Consider the following 20,893-nt stretch of genomic DNA (forward strand, 5'->3'; position numbering starts at 1 on the left):
GCCTGCTTGCTTTAGAATCTAAATACAAAAGATAGCCCGTATTCACTTAATTAACATAGAAATACAAGCATTAGAGAAAATAGCGTTAACTTTTTGACTGTTAGCCTCATGGTAATATTTTTACTGTTGGGCAAAAAAATGCTTACAACATCCCTATTTAATCTACCTTCCTCTTATTTAGCCCCATTGGCATGGATGGAAGAAGGACAGTTTACATGCCTTTAAACAGGCATGATGATAAACAGCTTTTCACTTTCCTAGGACAAATCACAGCCTTGTTAAATGTTCCTCTTTTGACCCTTTAAAAATGGAAAGTTCATAGAATCATAGAATCATTAAGGTTGGAAAAGACCTCTAAGGTCATCGAGTCCAACCATCAACCCAACACCACCATGCCCACTAAACCATGTCCCTAAGCGCCGCATCTACACGTCTTTTAAATACGTCCAGGGATGGGGACTCAACCACTTCCCTGGGCAGCCTCTTCCAATGTTTAACCACTCTTTCAGTAAAGACATTTTTCCTCACGTCCAATCTAAACCTCCCCTGGCGCAACTTGAGGCCATTTCCTCTCGTCCTATCACTAGTTACTTGGGAAAAGAGATCGACACCCCCCTCGCTACAACCTCCTTTCAGGGAGTTGTAGAGAGCAATGAGGTCTCCCCTCAGCCTCCTTTTCTGCAGGCTAAACAACCCCAGTTCCCTCAGCCGCTCCTCAGAAGACTTGTTCTCCAGACCCCTCACCAGCCTCGTTGCCCTTCTCTGGACACGCTCCAGCACCTCGATGTCCTTCTTGTAGTGAGGAGCCCAAAACTGAACACAGTATTCGAGGTGCGGCCTCACCAGGGCCGAGTACAGGGCACTGTACTTCAGTACAATTCACTTCCCTACTCCTGCTGGCCACGCTATTTCTGATACAGGCCAGGATGCCATTGGCCTTCTTGGCTGCCTGGGCACACTGCCGGCTCATGTTCAGCCGGCTGTCGACCAACACCCCCAGGTCCTTTTCCGCCAGGCAGCTTTCCAGCCACTCTTCCCCAAGCCTGTAGCGCTGCATGGGGTTGTTGTGGCCGAAGTGCAGGACCCGGCACTTGGCCTTGTTGACCCTCATACAGTTGGCCTTGGCCCATCGATCCAGCCTGTCCAGGTCCCTCTGCAGAGCCTTCCTACCCTCGAGCAGATCAACACTCCCGCTCAACTTGGTGTCGTCTGCAAACGTACTGAGGGTGCACTCGATCCCCTCATCCAGATCATTGATAAAGATATTGAACAAGACCGGCCCCAAAACTGAGCCCTGGGGAACACCGCTCGTGACCGGCCGCCAACTGGATGTAACTCCATTCACCACAACTCTCTGTGCCCGGCCGTCCAGCCAGTTTTCTACCCAGCGCAGAGTACACCTGTCTAAGCCGTGAGCTGCCAGCTTCTCCAGGAGAATGCTGTGGGAGACGGTGTCAAAGGCGTTACTGAAGTCCAGGTAGACCACATCCACAGCCTTTCCCTCATCCACCAGGCCGGTCACCTGGTCATAGAAGGAGATCAGGTTGGTCAAGCAGGACCTGCCTCTCATGAATCTGTGCTGGCTGGGCCTGATCCCCTGGTTGTCCCGCACATGCCTTGTGAGCGCCCTCAAGATGAACCACTCCATAATCTTCCCCGGCACCGAGGTCAGGGTGACAGGCCTGTAGTTCCCCGGATCCTCCTTCTGGCCCTTCTTGTGGATGGGCGTCACATTGGCAAGCCTCCAGTCGTCCGGGACCTCCCCCGTTAACCAGGACTGCTGATAGATGATGGAGAGCGGCTTGGTGAGCTCCTCCGCCAGCTCCCTCAGCACCCTCGGGTGGATCCCACCCGGCCCCATAGACTTGTGAGCATCCAGGTGGCATAGCAGGTCGTTATGTTTATTTATAAATAATTTAAAAGTTATTTACTTTTAAATGAAAAACATAAATAAAAATGTTAAACCCACAACACTTTTTATGTTTCACTAGGGAAAACAGCACTGAAATAACTGGCATCGAATTGTGTATGATAAATGTCCTACAAGCAGTTGTTCATGTGGGGAGCGTTAAATCATAAACAACTGTTCTGCCGTCATTGTCTCTTGTGTATCAGAGCGCCTGACCTTCCTTACAGCTTGCCTCATTTTAGCTCCCTTGGGGAAAAAAAGACTGCAGCCTGTGAGTTTCCCTGGGTGCCTGGCATATGCAGAATTCTCTGTTACTTTCAGCTGCTGCACGTTTTTACACAGCATTGTGCTTTTTACCTTTGTGGCACTCTGCAGATAGCAAAGCTTTGCTGGGTCCAGTCTCTGTACCTGCAAACAGCCTTCATTTATACCCTGGATTCATCGGCAGCTCTGTATGGCTATAAAGTCTAGCAGACCTGAGAGAACTGTAATTAAAAGAATGATTGATTTATTTTAAATCAACCCATTACATATTTCAAACTGAGGGAGAAATTTTGCCTGGAGCAGTTAAACGCTTCAATCAGCAACTTTGCGTTCTGGCAGTTTATCTGTAATGACAATTAATTGAAATTCATCCCTGCAGTGATTCCTTTCCCATTAATGATATCATATCATGACATCAACCCAAGCCCAGCCCAAGGAGGGCAGCTCTCTGTGTTGGGAGAATGCAGATCCACTGGCCTCTGCAAGAAAATGGTTAACATTCCTTCAGGAGCCACATCCCTGCAGCTTTGTATCTTGAACTAATTTCTAAGTGTAGCTTACAGAATAGCACTTCAGAAGTAATTTCAGGTCCTTGACTTGTGCCCTTGAGTAGCCCTAAAGTATGGCTCATTTGGTTATTATATGGTCAAAAGAAGCAGAACTGCCAACTTTTGAACTGAAATTGAAGTGGAGTTACTTGAGTTTTGTTGTTGGAGTTACTTCAGTTTTGTTAAAGGCCAGGAGTTATCTTCAAACAGCAGCTCCTCCAACCCACTGAACTCTTGCTAGCCAGTGTAGCACTTCAACAATCTTCGGATTGGGGCTTGCCATTTGGGGTTATCTGCTCTGCTCAAAGCACAGATGGATGGGGAAATGCTGTTTTGTCCTCCGTGCTCCATGCCTGGAGAATTGCTGCTTTGGGAGGGAGCAAAACAATCACAGTCTTGGTGCACTAATGGGCTTGTTTTTCCTGTGCTAGGATGAAGATGCCTCCACTGAAGCAGGAGAGGGAGTAGATGAATGGGCGGCAGCAAAGACTCTAGTCAAACCCCCAGATCAACTGGAGCTGACTGAAGCTGTGAGTACAACAGTGCCTGTAGTTGTCATGAGATGTGTACAAAACTCCGTAAGCTGAAGCCTACCTCTTACCCATTTGTTTTGGAGGAAATTCTGCGAGAGGAAAACTCCAGTACTTGCTAAAGTACGGTATCTGCAGCATAAACTGAAATAGCTTTCGGCAGGAAAACAGGGAGAACGTGCTTTGAAACACAGTTCTGGCCTTAAGACAATGTATCTGCATGCAGTTGATCTAAGAGGGGAATGTCGCCAGGGCTTCTCTCAGATAAAGAGGACCCCAGAGCCAACCCTGAGCTTTTCAGGTGCCTGTGTGTGATACACAGGACAGGGAGGCATCCTACAGTTTTATGGCCATTTCTTCTCAGCTTGGTTCAGTAGGATTGCAGTCAGTCACCCTTCCAACTGCAGTTGTCTCTCTCTTCTCACTGCTGTGTAAAACTCTAGCATTGCTCCCTGTCCTCCAAGTAGCTCTCAAAGGGAAGCTACACGTACTTCCCCCGACTCAGGTAGCGAAAACAGTTAACACCAGCACTTTTTTTTGTTTGTGGTGGTCGATCCTGCAAGCACTGCTACTAAGCTTATTGTTTACTCTATTTTTGGACAGTGTACACTTCAAGACACAGGTTGTCTTTCTTGCCCTATAGCATGCAGCTAGCATTTTTCAAGTGCTGCCATAGCTTAGATAAGAATTAACATGACAGCTAAAGAATTCAAGAAAGCCCACTGAAATACTATGGTAGGAAGTGAGATGACTGTTCTGGATCCACTCTGAGCCAGCTTGGCTCCAGGCATTGTTCTTGTGGAGGCATTAGCTGCATGTGAGGTATCTGCAGCAAACTGAACATCATAGAACTGAGCATAAACCTGGTGATTTTTGTATGCTGTGCATTGTATTAACAGTGGAGTTTTATTTATGATACTATTTTGTTTCCATTCCAAAGGAATTAAAAGAGGAATTTACACGCATCCTGACAGCTAATAATCCCCATGCTCCCCAGAATATCATCAGATACAGCTTTAAAGTAAGTGTGGCATGACCTGTAAAACCAGGATGAGATTTTTTGCAATTAACTGGTTTTGTGTTCCCCTTTGATTTATAACCAGGTAAATTTCCTTTTAATGTGACTTCATCTTGTTACATATTTACTGCGAATGGTTCCTAAAGGGTCTTTGCAGAGGGTAAAAGTCTAAAAGCATTGACGTATTTATTCAGAAGTAGGATATAACAATCACCTAACAAGATCTGGCAGCGAACTTAATTAGTGCAGCTAGTGTCAGGCGGTAACTTTTTCCATTCTGTGGTAGTTAGAGGACAAAAGGCAATGCTTTACTCAGTCTGTAAGACAGTTATGCCTCAGTATCCTCACATCAAGATTCAGTTGTTTGAATTGTAGCAGAGCTCAGAATGTGCTCTGTGAAATCACTGGCAAGAGCTCTATTCATTATGAGTAGGAGTGAGCAGGGGAGGGTGCATCAAATATTGCCAGGAAACATCCAAGAGTTGCACCTTCACATTTGTGTGTGCAGAGCATATGCTGTATTACCCTGGCGCAGCCTCCTCCTGCTAGCATGTACAGCTAGCAACACAGGCTGCTGCAGGGGGAGAGTGGAATGATGGCTTTGCCTCCCACTCCTCCCTTGGAAGGGTTACACCCCCTGAAAGAAAGGACACAGGGACAGCTCCTCCAGCTCTGGCATTGGATTATCCCCAGCCTTAGGCAGGGAACAGACAACCAGGTGAAATATTCCCGAGCCTGTCTCATCTCTGTGCTACTCTAGGTAGTTTGACCAACCATTACATGAGATCACCAGAGAAAGGAAATCAGTCTTGTAGAAGCAAATAAGGTCACTTTCTCTTCTATTTGGAGTAGATGTTTTCCATATTTATGGGATAGAAACAGGTGATGAATGATCCATATCTTCAAATCCTCCACAGTGACTGAAGTGGGCTCGATGCTATGCTGATTGGTACAGAAAGCAGTCATATTTTTAAGAAGAAACTGTTGAAGCATCTGTGGTCTGCAGTGGCTTCTGATTGCTTTTAGGTGGAGCTCAAAATCTTAATACACAGTTTGAGCCTAGGTGTGTGCCTGCACTGTACAGTGGTCCACAAGCAAGTGCCAATCACGCTAGCTTCAAACAGCTGAATTAGTACAGTGCTTGTAACCTGGGCGTGGTGCTAAGAGCCTGTACTGTCTCCAGATCAGAGCTGCTCTCTTACATAAGGTGCTGTTCTTGTGTAGGTACAACAGCTCATTCAGAGATCTCAGCACAACAGGACATGAGAGTCTCTTAGGGAGAGCTGTGTAGTAGAGGTCCACTAGAACTATATTTAAACTCACTTGCTGTGGTCGTGGTGGAGAACTAGAGGTTTCATGTTCTTGCTTCTTTTTGTTGTATTTTTAGTTTATGGCTCTCAGTGTCCTGAGATACAAATACCTGTTGGAAGAAATTCAGTGTAAATATGCCAGCAACAAACATGTTTATCAGTATGGATCTTCTTAGCTTTAGCAGTTTAGGCTACACAGTATTTCTGGTTTAAAATACATTTTTTCCATGCTGATTTTATTGTTTTTTTCCTCTTTGTAGGAACGAGCATACAAGCCGATAAGCTATGTGGATCAAATGGCCATTCACTTCTCTTTGAATGGAAACATGATACTCAAAGATTCAGATGAAGGCAGACGGCAGAGTATCAGATTAAGCACTGCAGCAGGTAGGTTTATTATCTGAAACCACAATCATTTTCAGCTAGGCACTGGTGCCACTTATTCAACATGAGAGAATGATCATGCTTCATCACCACAGAATTGAACAGCTCCTATTTTGGCTTGCATCCTTCTCGGGAAACAAAAACAGAAAAAACAATCAGCCAGATGTTTGCCACAGCGTAGAAAACAGTACAGGTTTTTTGAGCCATGTGAACACTAACACTGAAATTTTCAGAGCTATTTAGTGTCTTTTAAACATCTTCCACTACCATTAGTTGGACATACATGTCTAAACTCCTTAGCATGCTTTGAAAGTTTCAGCCATGATTTAAAGTATTGAAGCAGAAACGTTAGGAGGCTGGGTGAGCATTCAGGAAACTATCATATACTTGACCAAGTCTTACACTCTTACCAGGACACCTACTTCTGGACAATGTGAGATGCAAGATATTGAGCTAGTTCAACCTTTGATCTGAGCTGCTATCACCATTCTTACGTTTTCCGTCAAAAAGACACCTTAATCAGAGGCTGAAAAGCTCTGTTGTTAGTAAAGAGTTCTAGGTCTGAATTTTCAGCAGGGAAAGATGTACTGCCTAGTGATTTTCTCATATTTCTGCTGTTTGTGAAAGCAGAAGTTGTGTCACAAAGAGTGTTCTTTCAAGGTGGTAACTGTCAGGCACGATGATAACAGTGGATAAGCTCCTGAGAATAGTTGTTACTTGCAGCTTCTGAGGGTCAGTGCGTCTTTTATTTCACACTTAACAAAATGTGCATGATGATTTGAAGTAGGACAAAGTGCTGAATAGGTTCTTCAATGCCATGAAAGCATGGATTGTTGTTGTTGGCAGTGCTTTTTGTAGATTCCAAACCAGCTATTTTCAAGCAGCTTGATGCTAGCATGACTACACACTCAAGGCTGTGATTGGAATTTAGACATCCATCATTCTCTAACAAGACTAGTATATTCATTTTTGTCCATATAAACAAGAACAAACCATATTATAACTCCTATATGCCTTGAAAGCATTCTTCATGGTTGTACACAATTGCAGCTATTTTTGGAGGGCAGAAAGGTCCAGAGCTGAAGGGATACCCAGAAACAAAGCTACTCAGATCAGAAGTGGATTTCAGAAGTTTGATTTGAGTCGAAATCAGATTTTTTTATTTCAGTCCAGCCAGAATTACTGCATTTTCATTCTAGTAATAACATTGTCTCCTTTTGTGGCTTTGAGCAAACAATCACCCTTCAAATGAGGATTGGTTACTGTACTGTCTAATGAGATAGCATTAGAAAATAATGCATTTGTATATTAATGCTTCAGAAGATAGAAGGATCTGCAGAATATGGGATAATATGTCCTATTATCCTGGGCTTATTCACTTATCCTTTCTATCATCAGAAAAGGCTCCTGTTGAAACTTCTGCAGTAACATCTGAAGAGACAGAGATTAAAGATGAAGAAAGCACAGGAGATACTCAGGTAATTCTCCATAGTCAGCTGAGAGCTGTCCATTTTATTTTTAATATGAGATTTGAAATTCCTTTGTTATAGAATGGGCTTGGTGAGAAGCTTCTGTGATTGATTCTTTTACGTCTGAGATGTCTCTGCTGTAGGTGAGATCCTGCAGATTCTACTGAACAGCTGGGGTCCTGCTGCCATTTTTTTGGTTTGGAGAAGCTGTGTAGGGGCATGATAGGTCCCTACACACCAGGTCTGTCTATATCCAGATATTATATCAAGATACAGTGAAATTTGCTGGGATCTGGAATCTTCCTGGACAGCATGTCCATTCCTGAAAGAAAAATTGGTGAAAAACAAAATGTGGAGGGGTGAAAGCAGCAGGCATAACCATGTGAAATAAGCAGTGGCCTGGTTGAAAGGCAGTTGGCTGATCAGGAAAGGAGTATGCTGGGAGAAGTTTGTTCTTATCCACACAGTGTCAGGCCCTGGAATCAAGTTCAGACTAGTGTCAGATAAAGCTCACTGTCTAGCAAGGAAATGAAAACACAGGGTAGTGGGACTCTAACACAGTCTTCTGGTCCCCAAGTCCATTTTATCAAAGGCAGTCATGGTGTATTGTCTCACTCATGTCAGGCTTTGTTTTAAAGTAATTTCAGTTCCTGGTTTTCCATATTCCCGTTTAGATACTGTTCAGAAACTCCTTGCTCTGATTGCTGGAATTCTCCTGATTTCCATCTTAAATATTAAATCTTCAATTACAGTCTCCTTCACTAGGCAGCAGAAATCCAGCAGTGTAAGAAGTGCTTCTGAAGAAGGAAAGAGATGTCTGGTACTTTCAGGGTGGAGTCACTGCTCTATTTTCTTGCAGGCTGCAGGAGATGAAGAGGCAGAGGGGTCAGGAACAGCAGAAGTAGCTGAGGCAGCAGAGGCAGAAGAGCCTCCTCGCCCAAGAGCGAAGGAGCAGAAGCTTGCAAACCAGTTCAACTTCATTGAGAGAGCTTCAAGGACGCTCAACAACCCTATGCGGGTATGCTGCCATTTCCCTTCAGTGACTTGGAGGGTCTTTCCTTTGGGAGGGCATGTGCATCATCTGTGTTTGTGTCATATCCTGTGATCTCTGTAGATACTATTAGGAGAAAAAAACCAGTGTTTTACTATGGTAAAACATTTGGGGTGATGAAAATGGTGACAGAAAAATTCTTGCTTCATGGACTCTTGGACAGCCTACAAGAAGTTTTGGTGCTACTGTAAATCATTAAACGTCTACTTGGATATACCATTTTTCATGTCTACTTTCTCATCTGAAAGAGTGTAGAGCAATGGTTAGGGTAGTAGCTGAGGGCTTGGAATCCATGAATTCAATTTCCTTTTGCCACAGAGTCCCTTTATGGCCTTGTACTTCAATTCTTTCCCTTGGAGCAGAGCTATAAGTGCCCCTATGTTAAGAGGATAAAGGTGTTTACGCTTGTGTTAAGCACAGGTACTACAGTAACAGACCCATGTAAGTACTGCAAATCTTTACTGCTGCTACATCTCCCTCCCAGTCTGTGCATGCACTTTCCAATCAGTACAGACCAAGACCTTATGTTCCTTCCCTAAGCTTTTTGCTGAGCCTGCAGCCATTCCCAGTGAGTGTCTTCACAGGGCCTCCTGACTGAGCAGTACCGGTCATGTTGGCCCCCAGTTGACTGCTCAAAAAGGAGCTTTCTGAATCGGAGATAGAAGTTTCAGAGAGAAAATTCTCTTGTTTTCCTTGCTGCCCTGGAATCAGAGTATATACAGATTCCCGAGAGCAACTGCCTGCCTTCTTGCAGCCATTACACCTAAAGTGAGATGCCTTTACACCTGATGGGCTTGGAGAGATCTAAGAGTTACTGTGTTGCTGGAGCTACTATCTCCTAGAAGGAATACCATCTCTGCCTACTAGTAGAGATGGAGGATCTCAGGAGAGTTTATCCAACAGTGGGATGCTTACTGCAAAGTCTGAGCTAAGATTCTGCATCTTTCAAAGATCCCTGTGGAGGCCATGGAATTTGTTATTTCTCTGTCCCCAGATCTGCATATTCTCCTCCCATTGATTTTACTGGGAGAGGCTTGTGTGCCTTTGTGTGATTCTGTCTTTGAAAGCAGAATATAGACCTTAAATAGCTGTGAAGTACTGCTGTGTGCTGTACAGGATGTGCAGTTTCCACCTCTGAGACTGCTTAATTTCAGAGGTCGCTGAAACGCTACAGGCAGCTTCTTAAAAATGTTCTGACACAAAGGTTTTTGAAAGAAAATGCTGTTCTGTGAAATGAAAGTTTCACAGAAGTATATTAATTTATTTCAGAATGTTGATGTAAAGGTGATAAAAATATTACTTCAGTAACATCAAATGAATTGTTTATAGGTCATCATTCTGTTCAACTTTTTTGTTTTGACTGCTGTACCCAAGTGGGTTTTTAATATATAAGTCAAAACTTTGGTAGGATATCATAACTGATACCATAACTGGTAGCAGAATGTTTCAAATGGTAGAGGTGAAACAAACTGTTTCAACACCTTCAAAATGAAATACTGAAATTAAATATTTTAAGTATGTTGGAAAAAAATCAGAAGGTCTTGTGAACCATCTTTTGGTCCACAAGAAAATCTGTTTGTAGTTGCATGATCACTGATAGTGTTTGTGCAGTGCTCTGGGAGTCTTTTGGATGTTGAATTAATCTTAGGTCAATATTATTCTAACTACCTGCTATGAGAAGGCTGTTTCCACAGCTGGACTATGTCACTGCAAAGAGTTTCAATGCAAAGATTACACTTCTTTATGCTTTTTCTTTATTCAGGAAAGAGCATGTCAATCGGAGCCTACACCTTGTAAAAATTTCTCAGCCACTGCTAACCAGGTATATCCTTCTTACTTTTAATGGTTTTTTAGAGTATATTTAGGAAACTGAGATATGAGAAAGGAAAAACCAAATTGCTATGTTTGCATTCCTTGCAGTGGAATGAACTCCCATACTGTGGCTTTGATCTCTGCTTTAAATCTAAGAGCAAACTAGCGTGGCCCTCTTTTCTGCCTTAATGGGTGAACTTGCTAATGGTTTATATTTCTAAGGTAAAGTGTCTCTGTTAGCTGCTTTTAATTGATCTACCGCTTGCCAGCCACCCTGGCCAGTCTGCTTTAGAGAGTCTTAAGCAAGTGGAAATGAGGAAACCATGGTGTGAGAATGGTTCTGGACTCAGCAACAGGTGGGCTGCAGCTGAGCTCTGCAGGAACAGGGACACAACTGCAACTGCCTCTTGCAGGCACTGACTCCTCCGGGGACCCAGCTGTCTTTGGGGTGGGGACTGTCCTGTTGCTGAACACCTTCCATCACTGTGTGGTGGGTGAGCTGGTTATTTAGGAGGAGCTGTGATCCAGCATTCAATACCTGGTCAGCTGCAGGACACCTCCATCAGCTGACCCCATCAGAGACAGGTTCAATGGGGTCTCAAAATGCGGGAACAAAATAACAAAAAAGCACTTAGGACATGTCTGCATGCTAGTCCCACTTTGAGCATTGTGTTTATAGAGTGGAGACCTCTGAAGATTTTGTACAGCCAGGAATTTACAAGGATTCATGGAGTTTTTGGGAGTGTTGTTAAGAATTTGATATATGCAACGTTGTGTTTTTTACTTTGTCTATGTTTAGCTGTATGCAAAAGCAGGTTTCTAAAGCCTGAAGCTGAACCCAATGAGAACTACAGAATAAGGAATGTGGAAGGCCCACTTTAAGCCTGTTGCAATACACTTAGCTCTGTTTTATGTGGTGGGAATATGCCTGTTTATTCATGATGAAAACCTGTTCCACAATTGTTATACAGTATTTTCTCCATCTCTTAAAAATGTAAAAAAAAAATATCTTGCATGACATTTTACCCATGAAATATGCTATAGCTTTCATTGGAAAGGGAATCCAGCCAATTCTGCTGATTAATTCTCACAGATATTTACAAAATGTATTTGTGTTTGTCACTGCTGCAAATATTGTTTCAAAACAGTTACCAAACTGGTATTGAAAATACTGTTTCATTACCAGTGTACCACAGGAACACCCAGAAGAAAGTATCAGGTAATGGCAGCAACTTAAAAAATGCTGTTATAGGAAAGTGATAGGAAGGGGAGTACAGGTGTCTGTCAAGCTGAAAACTGTAACCCAGTCTATTTCTAAACTTGAAATCACAGAGTAATTGGCCTGAGATCTTCCCTCCCTCCAGCTGGACTTTCCTTTCATTTCTTCTGACAGTGAAAGACCTGAGAGTTAGAGAGAGAACAGATCTATTTAAGATAATCAGGCTATTGCTAAAATTGTGCATGAAATGTTTGAAAACCAAGAGGAAAAGTTTTCCCTTGTTTTCTTTTTATTGTGTTGAAAATTTGAGGGGATAGAAAGTAATATTTTAATGTAAGCTCTTATTTTCCTCAACTCTTGCTTTCTTGTTCTTCCTTATGCTCATACTTTCCTCTTCCAAAGTTTTCTGTTCTGCTCCTTCTCCTGCTCTTCTCATCACACCTTCTTTGCACTTTCCCTGATGTTTGGAACATCTTTCCACCTCATTTCTGCCTGCAAATTTACAACACAATGTAGGTTTTTTTGCTAAACATTTCTGCTAGCTTTATTTATTCCAATGTTCTACTCTATATTTTGTGTTTGAATCATACTCCCTCTCCTAAGCTGATGTGTCAGAATTAGATTGCTTTTTGTTTTGTTCTGAAAGTAATGTATCTGCTTCAGATATAATACTAGCACTCCAATATTAATGAATAATTCTTAAGTAGAAAAATTACTTTTGGTTCTACCCAAGTAAGACATTCCTGGCATGTGGCATAGCAGAAGATGTAAAACTGCTCTCAGTTTCCATTTGATCATATGCTGCAGAGTTGGAGTCCAAGATTTAAATTGTGTTAAGCAGCTACAATTTAATTTTCCAACACCACATGAGAAATGTCATAAAGCAGATGTTTAATGCAAGTTTCCTATTAAACACTGGGAAATTAGCCAAACAGAAAGTCCTACAAAAAAGATCCGGAGTCAAAGCACCAAGAAGAGTGTTGGGGGAAGGAAATTGTTAAGAATGCAATAATGTGTTCTTAAAAAGTAAGACATGCCCCAACAAGCTTTAAAAATTCTGGGCTTCAATCTTTCACTTTTTGTGCAACAAGACAGCTGTCTTCAGCTAATTCCAGTGGCAGTGTTACTGCTGTGAGGGCTATCATATTTTTGTGATGGTGTACATGGCTGCTTTCTGGAGTATAATCAGGTCCTGATAAATCCTGCCTCTGTCTGTCTCTCAGTGGGAGATTTATGATGCCTATGTGGAGGAGCTTCAGAAAATGGAAAGGTCAAAAGAGAAAGAAAAAACAAAAGTTCAGATAGCAAAGAGAGAAGAGGAGAAGAAGAAGGGAAGAAATTTAACCTCTCTGGAGTCACAGGTATGTTTCATAATGCTGGAAGAAGCCTGCTTAGAGTGGTGGGGGATGCATCCGTAATGCAAGTCAGGTGAAATTTAGCAAGTTTTGCTGGCTGTCTTGCTAGTTATGCTGGCTAGTTGTCTCAATTGACAAGTAACAACCCTAAGAAATGAAAAATTAGTTTCTGCTAGGAAGTGTATTTCCAAAACAGGATTTCCATTTTGCTGTATTTTTTACGGGAATACAAAACAGTGTGAAGCCATAATCTTGTCTTCAAACCTGATTTCCAAGTGAGATTTATGGCTTTCTTTTTTGTGCATTATCATGTTTGTGTCTCATTTTTGATTAGCATGTGAGGGATAAAAGAATGAAATAAGTAGAAACACCGTGTGACTTTTCAAAGAATTCTAAGTGATGCAGAGGTTTTAGGTACAGTCTTCCAATCTGAAAGGCAAAGAAATTTAGGATTCTTTCAAAATGTTACTAAAGCACTGTAGTGAAACGCATGTCACTATTTTTTATTACTTTAATGACAATGTTACAAAATTATAATTTATATATTTTCTAGTTATATACATATAAATGGTGTATAATTTATATAAAAGTTAATAATAGTTAATTGAAATTGAAGCCTATGTACTTAAAATTGAATAATGATTCTGGGAGGCTTGACCTAATTTGCTGGGGGATCTTTGATGCATCATTTATTCATTTAGTTGGAAAGTGACAGAAGTGCCTCTCTCCAGTGTTTGAAGTGCTATGCCACGGTCAGTGATACAGCATGGTGATACCTCAGTCATGGTGATGTGATCGTCCTAAGAGGAGGTCAGCCACTCTGAGTCCTACGGAGTAGCTGAGTGAATGGCAAGGGCTCCTGAACGGGGGTAGCGGCCATTAGTCTGGCTTCTCAGAGTAGCAGGTATCATAACTCCTGCCAAGCTCTGAGCTGGTATTGTGATCTTGCTGTGAGGGTGATACTGACTCTTAATCCAGGCTGCTCTCAGGAGTAGCCTAGAAGTGCCTTGCAGGGATGCCACAGTCCATTCCCCTAAAGTGACATTACCCCATCTTAAAAATGTGATCCCACCTCAAGCACTGAGAATACCCTATGGCAACCCTGAAAGATTTTCTTCATGTTCCAGAATGTTTTCAGGGGGTCCAGGAAGTTTCTATTAGGGTTTAACAGAGTTTGACCTATGCAGAATTGTGGGTGGTTCTTTCCCCCCACAGTCTAAGTTAAACCATTTAGAAGGCAAACTGAAATAATTTCTATAATAACTGGAGCAAAATGCACTGAGAACTACAATACAGGAACATGGAAGTCAATTCTTAGCTTGCCCCTAGAATAAGTGTAGATGTATCAACACAATTAAGATATATCTATGTAATAGAAGCTGGCTCCTGAAACTGGCTTTAGCACTTTCATACCACATGGCTGATTCAACTGTAGAGGATCTGGCTGGTTTAGGTACACCAGCAGCACTGTGCCATCAAAAGCCTTATACTATAAACAGACCAGGAACATCTTCTGACAGGCTTCTTCCTGTGAATTGTGCCATTGAAATTCACAGTCCTTTCGAAAACTAATAAATCTTTCACCTGCGTACGTTTTGGAGAATAAGCCTGAAGTCAGCAGCACAATTATAGGCTTAAAGGGTGGACTGCTAAAAACTGATAATGAAAATGAAATAAAAATTCTACCAATGAAAGTGTATTGTAAGAAACCTGCTGCATGCTCCACTCACAACAGTGGCAAGCTGAAATCCAGGCACTCATGATCCCTCCCTTTGGTGCTTTGCTTTTCACTCTTAGCACTTTCCAGGGGGCTTGCAGGAAAGCCAGAAAGTCAATACACTGAAAAAGTGAAAGGGAAAGCTTTACGCAGAGCCAGTGTCCCAAATTGAGGCCCTCTGCGAGGCTGGTGAACCAGCTTGAAGTATGTGAAAAACCTGCTGAATTTTCCAGTCATTAACTGGAAGAATGCAACCTGAAGTAATCCAAAGCTAAAATCAGACTTACAACAGGCATTACATCTGGTCATGACTAGGTCTATGGAAATTAAAGGTTGATGGCGTCAGAATCTGTACTTCTGGTCAGCAAACGGAGAAGTGGGTTTTGTGGAGCTTCCAACTCACAGGTTACATGCTTTGGACCACACATGGTAATAGAAACAGAGCTTTTCCAGCTAAACACTTTCTGAGGACATACTGCCTTTGATCATCGCTGAAGGGGAGCTGTGGAACATCAAGCAGGAGATGTGGCTGATCTGGATCGAGAACGCAATGGCTAGAAGCAGCAATTGATTTCCACCATTGTTTCTGTCAGACTAGTTACTAGGAAGAAAAAGACTGTGGTAGCTACTGAGATAGCACTGGATTCAACCCGAAGGGAAGAAGAGGAGAAAATGAGTGGATATTACCTGAGGTGGATCTCTGATGGAAGCTCTTGCTATGGTAGGAGGCCATGAAAGAGAAGATCCAAGAACCAGAGCCGCAGCTGGAGGTGATAGTAGGGGTCAGATGAGGATTTGAAAACATAATGGATGAAAAGAAAGAGAAAACAGTACTGGAACTGAATAAGAGGTCAAGAGAACAGATGACTGGGAGAGGAAGAACATGGTCCACGAAAGAATGTGGCCAAAGGCAGAGAAAAGAGAAGGAAGAAGAGAGGAGAGGAGAGGAGAGGAGAGGAGAGGAGAGGAGAGGAGAGGAGAGGAGAGGAGAGGAGAGGAGAGGAGAGGAGAGGGGAGGGGAGGGGAGGGGAGGGGGAGAGGGGAGGGGAGGGGAGGGGAGGGGAGGGGAGGGGAGGGGAGGGGAGGGGAGAGGAGAGGAGAGGAGAGGAGAGGAGAGGAGAGGAGAGGAGAGGAGAGGAGAGGAGAGGAGAGGAGAGGAGAGGAGAGGAGAGGAGAGGAGAGGAGAGGAGAGGAGAGGGGAGGGGAGGGGAGGGGAGGGGAGGGGAGGGGAGGGGAGGGGAGGGGAGGGGAGGGGAGGGGAGGGGAGGGGAGGGGAGGGGAGGGGAGGGGAGGGGAGGGGAGGGGAGGGGAGGGGAGGGGAGGGGAGGGGAGGGGAGGGGAGAAAGAGCCTTCACAGTGGACTAGAAGCACCTCACTAGGGAAAAAGAAGTAGAATGAAGCCATGCACTGCACTGAAGAATGAGGAGAAGAAGCAAGGAAGACGTGGTTTGCCAAAGCAGAAGAGAGAGGCAACCAACAGAAAAAGGAATGGAGATAATCAGGGATTCCAGCAGAAGGAAGGATGAGAATGATGTAAAGAAGAATATGAGTGAATAAAAGTCGGAATGACAGAAAGTATTTGACTGGAGGATGTGATGAGGGACTCTTGGAAAACTCAATACGTCTGTCACTGAAATGGATCTAGAGAGAAGAGGATGTGCTACATCCAAGAGCAATGATACAACATTTGAAACTTTTCCTCAGTTTTCAGTAAAGGCAGCAAACAGAATATGGAGAGCACAGAATACCAAAGAGGAATGATATGAAATTTTCTGAGCTGAAAATAGTTGGAAGCGGAGAAACTAGGCAGAAGTGTTGTATCTGCTTGTCCTGTTCTTACTGTTCCTGAGCCATCTGCTTATGGCTCTGATTACAGAGAGGATTCTGGCCCAGAGATACTCTTCGTCTGATCCAGTACGACCCTCCTCATGTTGTTGTGTGAGCATAGAAATGACAGTATCTGAGGTAGAAGCAAAATGCAAGAGCTTAATGCAATTAAGTTGATGCAGGCTAGCTCCCCTCACCCTGAGATGACAAGGCATGAAATCACAAGTCTGATAGTAAGGACTTTTAATGAATTTATCTAATTACTCCAATGTAATTGGAGTAGAACAAGAATATATTATATGTAAGAGGGGTAAAAATGGTTCCATTAGCCTGACCTTTAGCAGTGTATGAGGCAATAGAATTAATATGGAGGGAAAGAATAGAGAATTGAGAGTAAATATGAAATGGAATAAAATAGCACACTTTTACCAAAGGTAAGCTGTGTCCAAATAATCTCATCTCTTTCTTTGATAAGAAAAAAGTTGTGGTTTCCCTTAACAAGGAAAGTATAGTAAAGGTAATCTAGCTGAAATTCTGTAAAGCTATTGATATAGTGCCTTTAGGAAATTATTAGATAAACCAGAAAAGCTGTTATTAGTACAGATTGAGAGGGACCGGTGGAGAGGAAGACTGTGCTTTTTCGAGTATCAAAGCAATCTTTGATAAGGTGAGGACTTACAGTTTGAAATGCCAGGGAGAAACATGAGTGTGTCGGTTGGTGAGTTGTGATGTGGCTGTGAGAAGGCAAGTACATTGCTGGAATATATTGTGTGAGGGATAGCAGAGAAATACTATTTCTGTTATGTAAGGCAGGGTGATACCTTATCTGGAGTAGTACAAGGATATATGATTTTGATCACCTCTTTTCAAAGATGATCGATTACAAACCTGCATAGGTATGGAAAAGAATATAAGAAATGGAAAGCTTGATTACAAGAGACTAAAAAAATCTTAGCATATTTGTCTGGTAGTGCAAAGGTAGAGAGGGAATCTGAGGTAGATAAGAGAGAGGGAGAAGAATTAGTAAGGCAGGGGATAGTGTCGACACAAGTGCAGATGGATGTGAACCAGTTAGGAATATGTTAAAGCTGGAACTTACTGCACTGAAACAGCCTCTAATCTCCTCTGAAGCAGAAGTCGTTGAACAGTTTCTTAAAAAGTCCAAACAAAATTTATATTTAACAGAGAAATATGCATTCCTGAATCATGTGAGGTCCTGTCTGACTTGTCTATCTCACTATAGCATTACCCCTTTCTGAGATATGCCTGGTGAGACAGCCCAGCCCACAGGGTCATAATTATCATTTGGAAGCTCTTGGATGACCACAGTTATTTTTGAAATAACAGCTGAAATTTGAATGCAATTAACCTTCACATTATTGTTCTCCTGTTCCTGGTCATCCCAAGGAGTGGATGAGTTGTTACCGACTCCCTTGTCTTCAATCTGCTGTTTACAGAGTATCAGAATTAAAAGCAAACAGTGAAAATGAACAGATGAGTACAATTCTGGAAATGAATAACTACTTGACAGGATTCAACCTGGAGGACTTTATTTGGGATTTGCAGTGGGTGTTTGCAGTGCTGGGAAAGAGGTGACAACATCCCTGTACCTTGCTTTTTTCTTTGCAAGCCAGGAGTTCTTCTAGTATTGCCAGTACATGTATTGCCAGAGATATGAGCAGTTACTGCACTGGTTTTAGGGTGGGGTTTGTCTTCTGGATATGCAATTATACACCAGCAGAAGTCTTTTTTCATGCTTCAGTTTACTGGAGTTACACATTGCGACTGGCCAGCTGCTGAGAGGCAAATATGAAGCAATTAGTGTTAATGAACAGTAGAGCAAGACCAAGACATTTATTTTCAAAGTACTAGCCCATTATCCATCCTACATATGATTCCATTAACATTGTTGCTGTTCTAAAAATAATTTATGCACAGAAATAAACAAAACAAATTTGTTAGCTGATGAGCTCCCATAACATTTGCCTAGCTAGCCCAGAGTTGGCCTACAACAAAAAATAGTTTCACACAGATCTTTAAAAAAAGGATGAATTAGGCCTATCACTTCCACTGAAGATTTATTTCAGTAACATTCAGAATAAATCAAACCTGAAATAGGACAGGATCCAATGAGAAAATAACATACTCTGATCCAGTTTAATGCCAAAAATGTAGTTATTCATGGCTGCATTGCTAATAGCACAGCTATCTGACAGGAAAGCTGACTTAAAGCTCTTTTGATTCATCTGGAGAGTTTCCTGCATTGCAGGAAAAATTCCATTGAATAATACATTGTTTCTGTATTTACGGGGTTTTTTTTGTTTAAGGCCTGCTTTCTGCTGAGAAAAAAAATTATAGATGAAGCAGGATCTAGCATTCATCTTTGAAAACACATAAAGTAAGCCTTATCTTCTGATCTTCAGTCCAGAATGATGTCTCAGATTGGAAATTCAGAATGCTTGCAGTGCAAGTTTCCTTGGATGTGTAAGAGAACAAGAGCTGTAATCCTGCTCATGTCTGTAGGGTACAGCACTGCCATTCTTCCCCAGCTCCTTCCGGTAGCAGGTGCATGTTAAAACGGAAGAGATTTTTTTTTGCCTGCATAATAGATGAATGGAAGACAGCCTAGCTAATGCACCTGATGAACCAGCAGGACTCCAGGGGATCTGTTCTTTATACCTCGTAACTATGACTTTTACAATGTTGGAGAGAAAAGTGGTTATTGCGCTTCTCTTTTTCTAAATCAACTTGAAACCTTTTCAACATTTAACCTCTGTCAATTAAGCTCACTCAGAGCAATATGCTGGTGGCAGCCAATGGCATTTTTATAGTAATGATCTCAATATTGCTGGACAAGTATTAGCAAAGGTGAATTGTTTTTTTTTAGGAAGTGTTTTAGAGAAAGACAGGTCTTATTGTGGCAGAAGCAATAATGGCAACTTAAAGTCGAAAGAGAGAAATCCCAGCAATTGGGAGTATTAATTTCTACTTGAGATGTTTCATGCATTCCCTTTCTCTTCCTCTTTAATTTCTCTTAATACTTATGAATTCCTGAAGTCTAGGGAATATCATACTGTGTTAAAATTTGGAAACATCTTTTCCTGTGATTTCTTAAATTCTGAACATGCCAGTAAATTCTCTGTGCTGTTCTTAAGAATTCCTCCCACAGACCCAGGGAAAACCTGAAGAACATGAGAGTGGCCACAATGATTCAGATCAAGGATCTAACCACAAGTGAATGTGTAAGGAAGGGTAAGAACACAGCAAGAGTATATGCCAGTCCCAAATATTCTTCCAGCCTTCAACTAGTATCAGCTATTTCCTAAGCTTGATGTGCTTTGGCACATAGATGGAAGTACTTGTTCAGTCTTCCTTGAAACCATGTAAAGTTCTTGCATCTACAACATCCTTTGAGAAGGCATTGCACAGATGTGTCATCCTTCTGTAAGAGTCACCTCCTTTTGTTTATTTTGAACTTGACTTCCACTAGCTTCACTTGACACCCCTACTTTTTGTATCAGAAGAGACAGTGAACAGTCAGTCCCTGTCCGTCCTCTCTGGGCCATTTAGGATTTCATAGACCTGTCTCATGTCTTCCCAAGCCATGTCTTCTCCAGACTGGCAAGTCCCAGCCTACTCAGTTTTTCCTGGTACAGAAACCATTCCAGATTGGGACCATCCTTGTTGCCCTTCTCTGAACTTGGTTCCAAGTTCTACTTTATCCTTTCTGAGATGGGAGAAGACGACTGCACACATTACTGAAGGTGTAGGCAAACTATGGATTTATAAAAAGTGTTGCAGATTATAGGATTGCTTTTTTTTCTCCTTTGTCCTGTCATCTTTGTGTAGTCCTTTGGGTTTCATGCTCTTTGAAGCAGGACACTCAGTCTCCCTTGAGACTGTGCAGAGCCCAAGAAAGAAGCAGAGGGCTGGAATGCACATAATCTGAAGTCATGTTCTTGGGTCTGACTGCGACTGTGCAGTGCAGTTTTGGCAAGTCATTTCACTTTTTCTTTTCAAGTTCAGGGCATTCTCTGAGCTGTGTCAAGGATGACAAGTTTCTTTTCAGTGTCGTCACTGTTGAGGAAATCATGCTGTGCTGGCAGCCATCAGTCCCTAGCAGGGGTTTGAAGATGAAAGGCTTTGAAACACTGATGGGGCTTTGGGGCAGCGGTAGTAGATGGGGATTCAGGTCCTTGGAGCAGCATGCTGACAGAGCACTTTGCATACACCTTGGCATTCTCACATCGTTGCGCAGAGCTGTGCTGGCATCATCCTCGTGGCCCAGCACAGTCTGGGAACTTTTAAATTCTGTTCTTCCAGTTGCTGGCACTCAGGCTTCTTGTCCTACTTGCCGGTTAATCCAGCTTGGATTTTGCTAGTGATTGCACATACACACGCAAAGGATAGCGAGCACACTCACACAAAAAATAGTTAGGAATAGAGTTTAGTAAGAAGATGGTTATAAGACTCTGGTGAT

At 42.5% G+C, this 20,893-nt stretch overlaps 1 protein-coding gene across 2 annotated transcripts in view; it reads left to right on the plus strand.

Moving 5' to 3' along the window:
• Positions 1–20,893, plus strand: part of DNAI1 (dynein axonemal intermediate chain 1) — a 155,456-nt gene that overhangs the window by 12,881 nt on the left and 121,682 nt on the right. For both annotated transcript variants that reach the window (XM_076362128.1, XM_076362129.1), the window contains exons 3-9: positions 3,153–3,251; positions 4,192–4,272; positions 5,840–5,966; positions 7,362–7,441; positions 8,292–8,450; positions 10,246–10,305; positions 12,738–12,875. In XM_076362128.1, the coding sequence (XP_076218243.1) occupies positions 3,153–3,251; positions 4,192–4,272; positions 5,840–5,966; positions 7,362–7,441; positions 8,292–8,450; positions 10,246–10,305; positions 12,738–12,875 (744 nt within the window). The remainder of the gene's footprint in view (positions 1–3,152; positions 3,252–4,191; positions 4,273–5,839; positions 5,967–7,361; positions 7,442–8,291; positions 8,451–10,245; positions 10,306–12,737; positions 12,876–20,893) is intronic.

The sequence above is a fragment of the Aptenodytes patagonicus genome, chromosome Z, assembly GCF_965638725.1.
Source record: "Aptenodytes patagonicus chromosome Z, bAptPat1.pri.cur, whole genome shotgun sequence".
In the NCBI taxonomy this organism is placed as follows: Eukaryota; Metazoa; Chordata; class Aves; order Sphenisciformes; family Spheniscidae; genus Aptenodytes; species Aptenodytes patagonicus.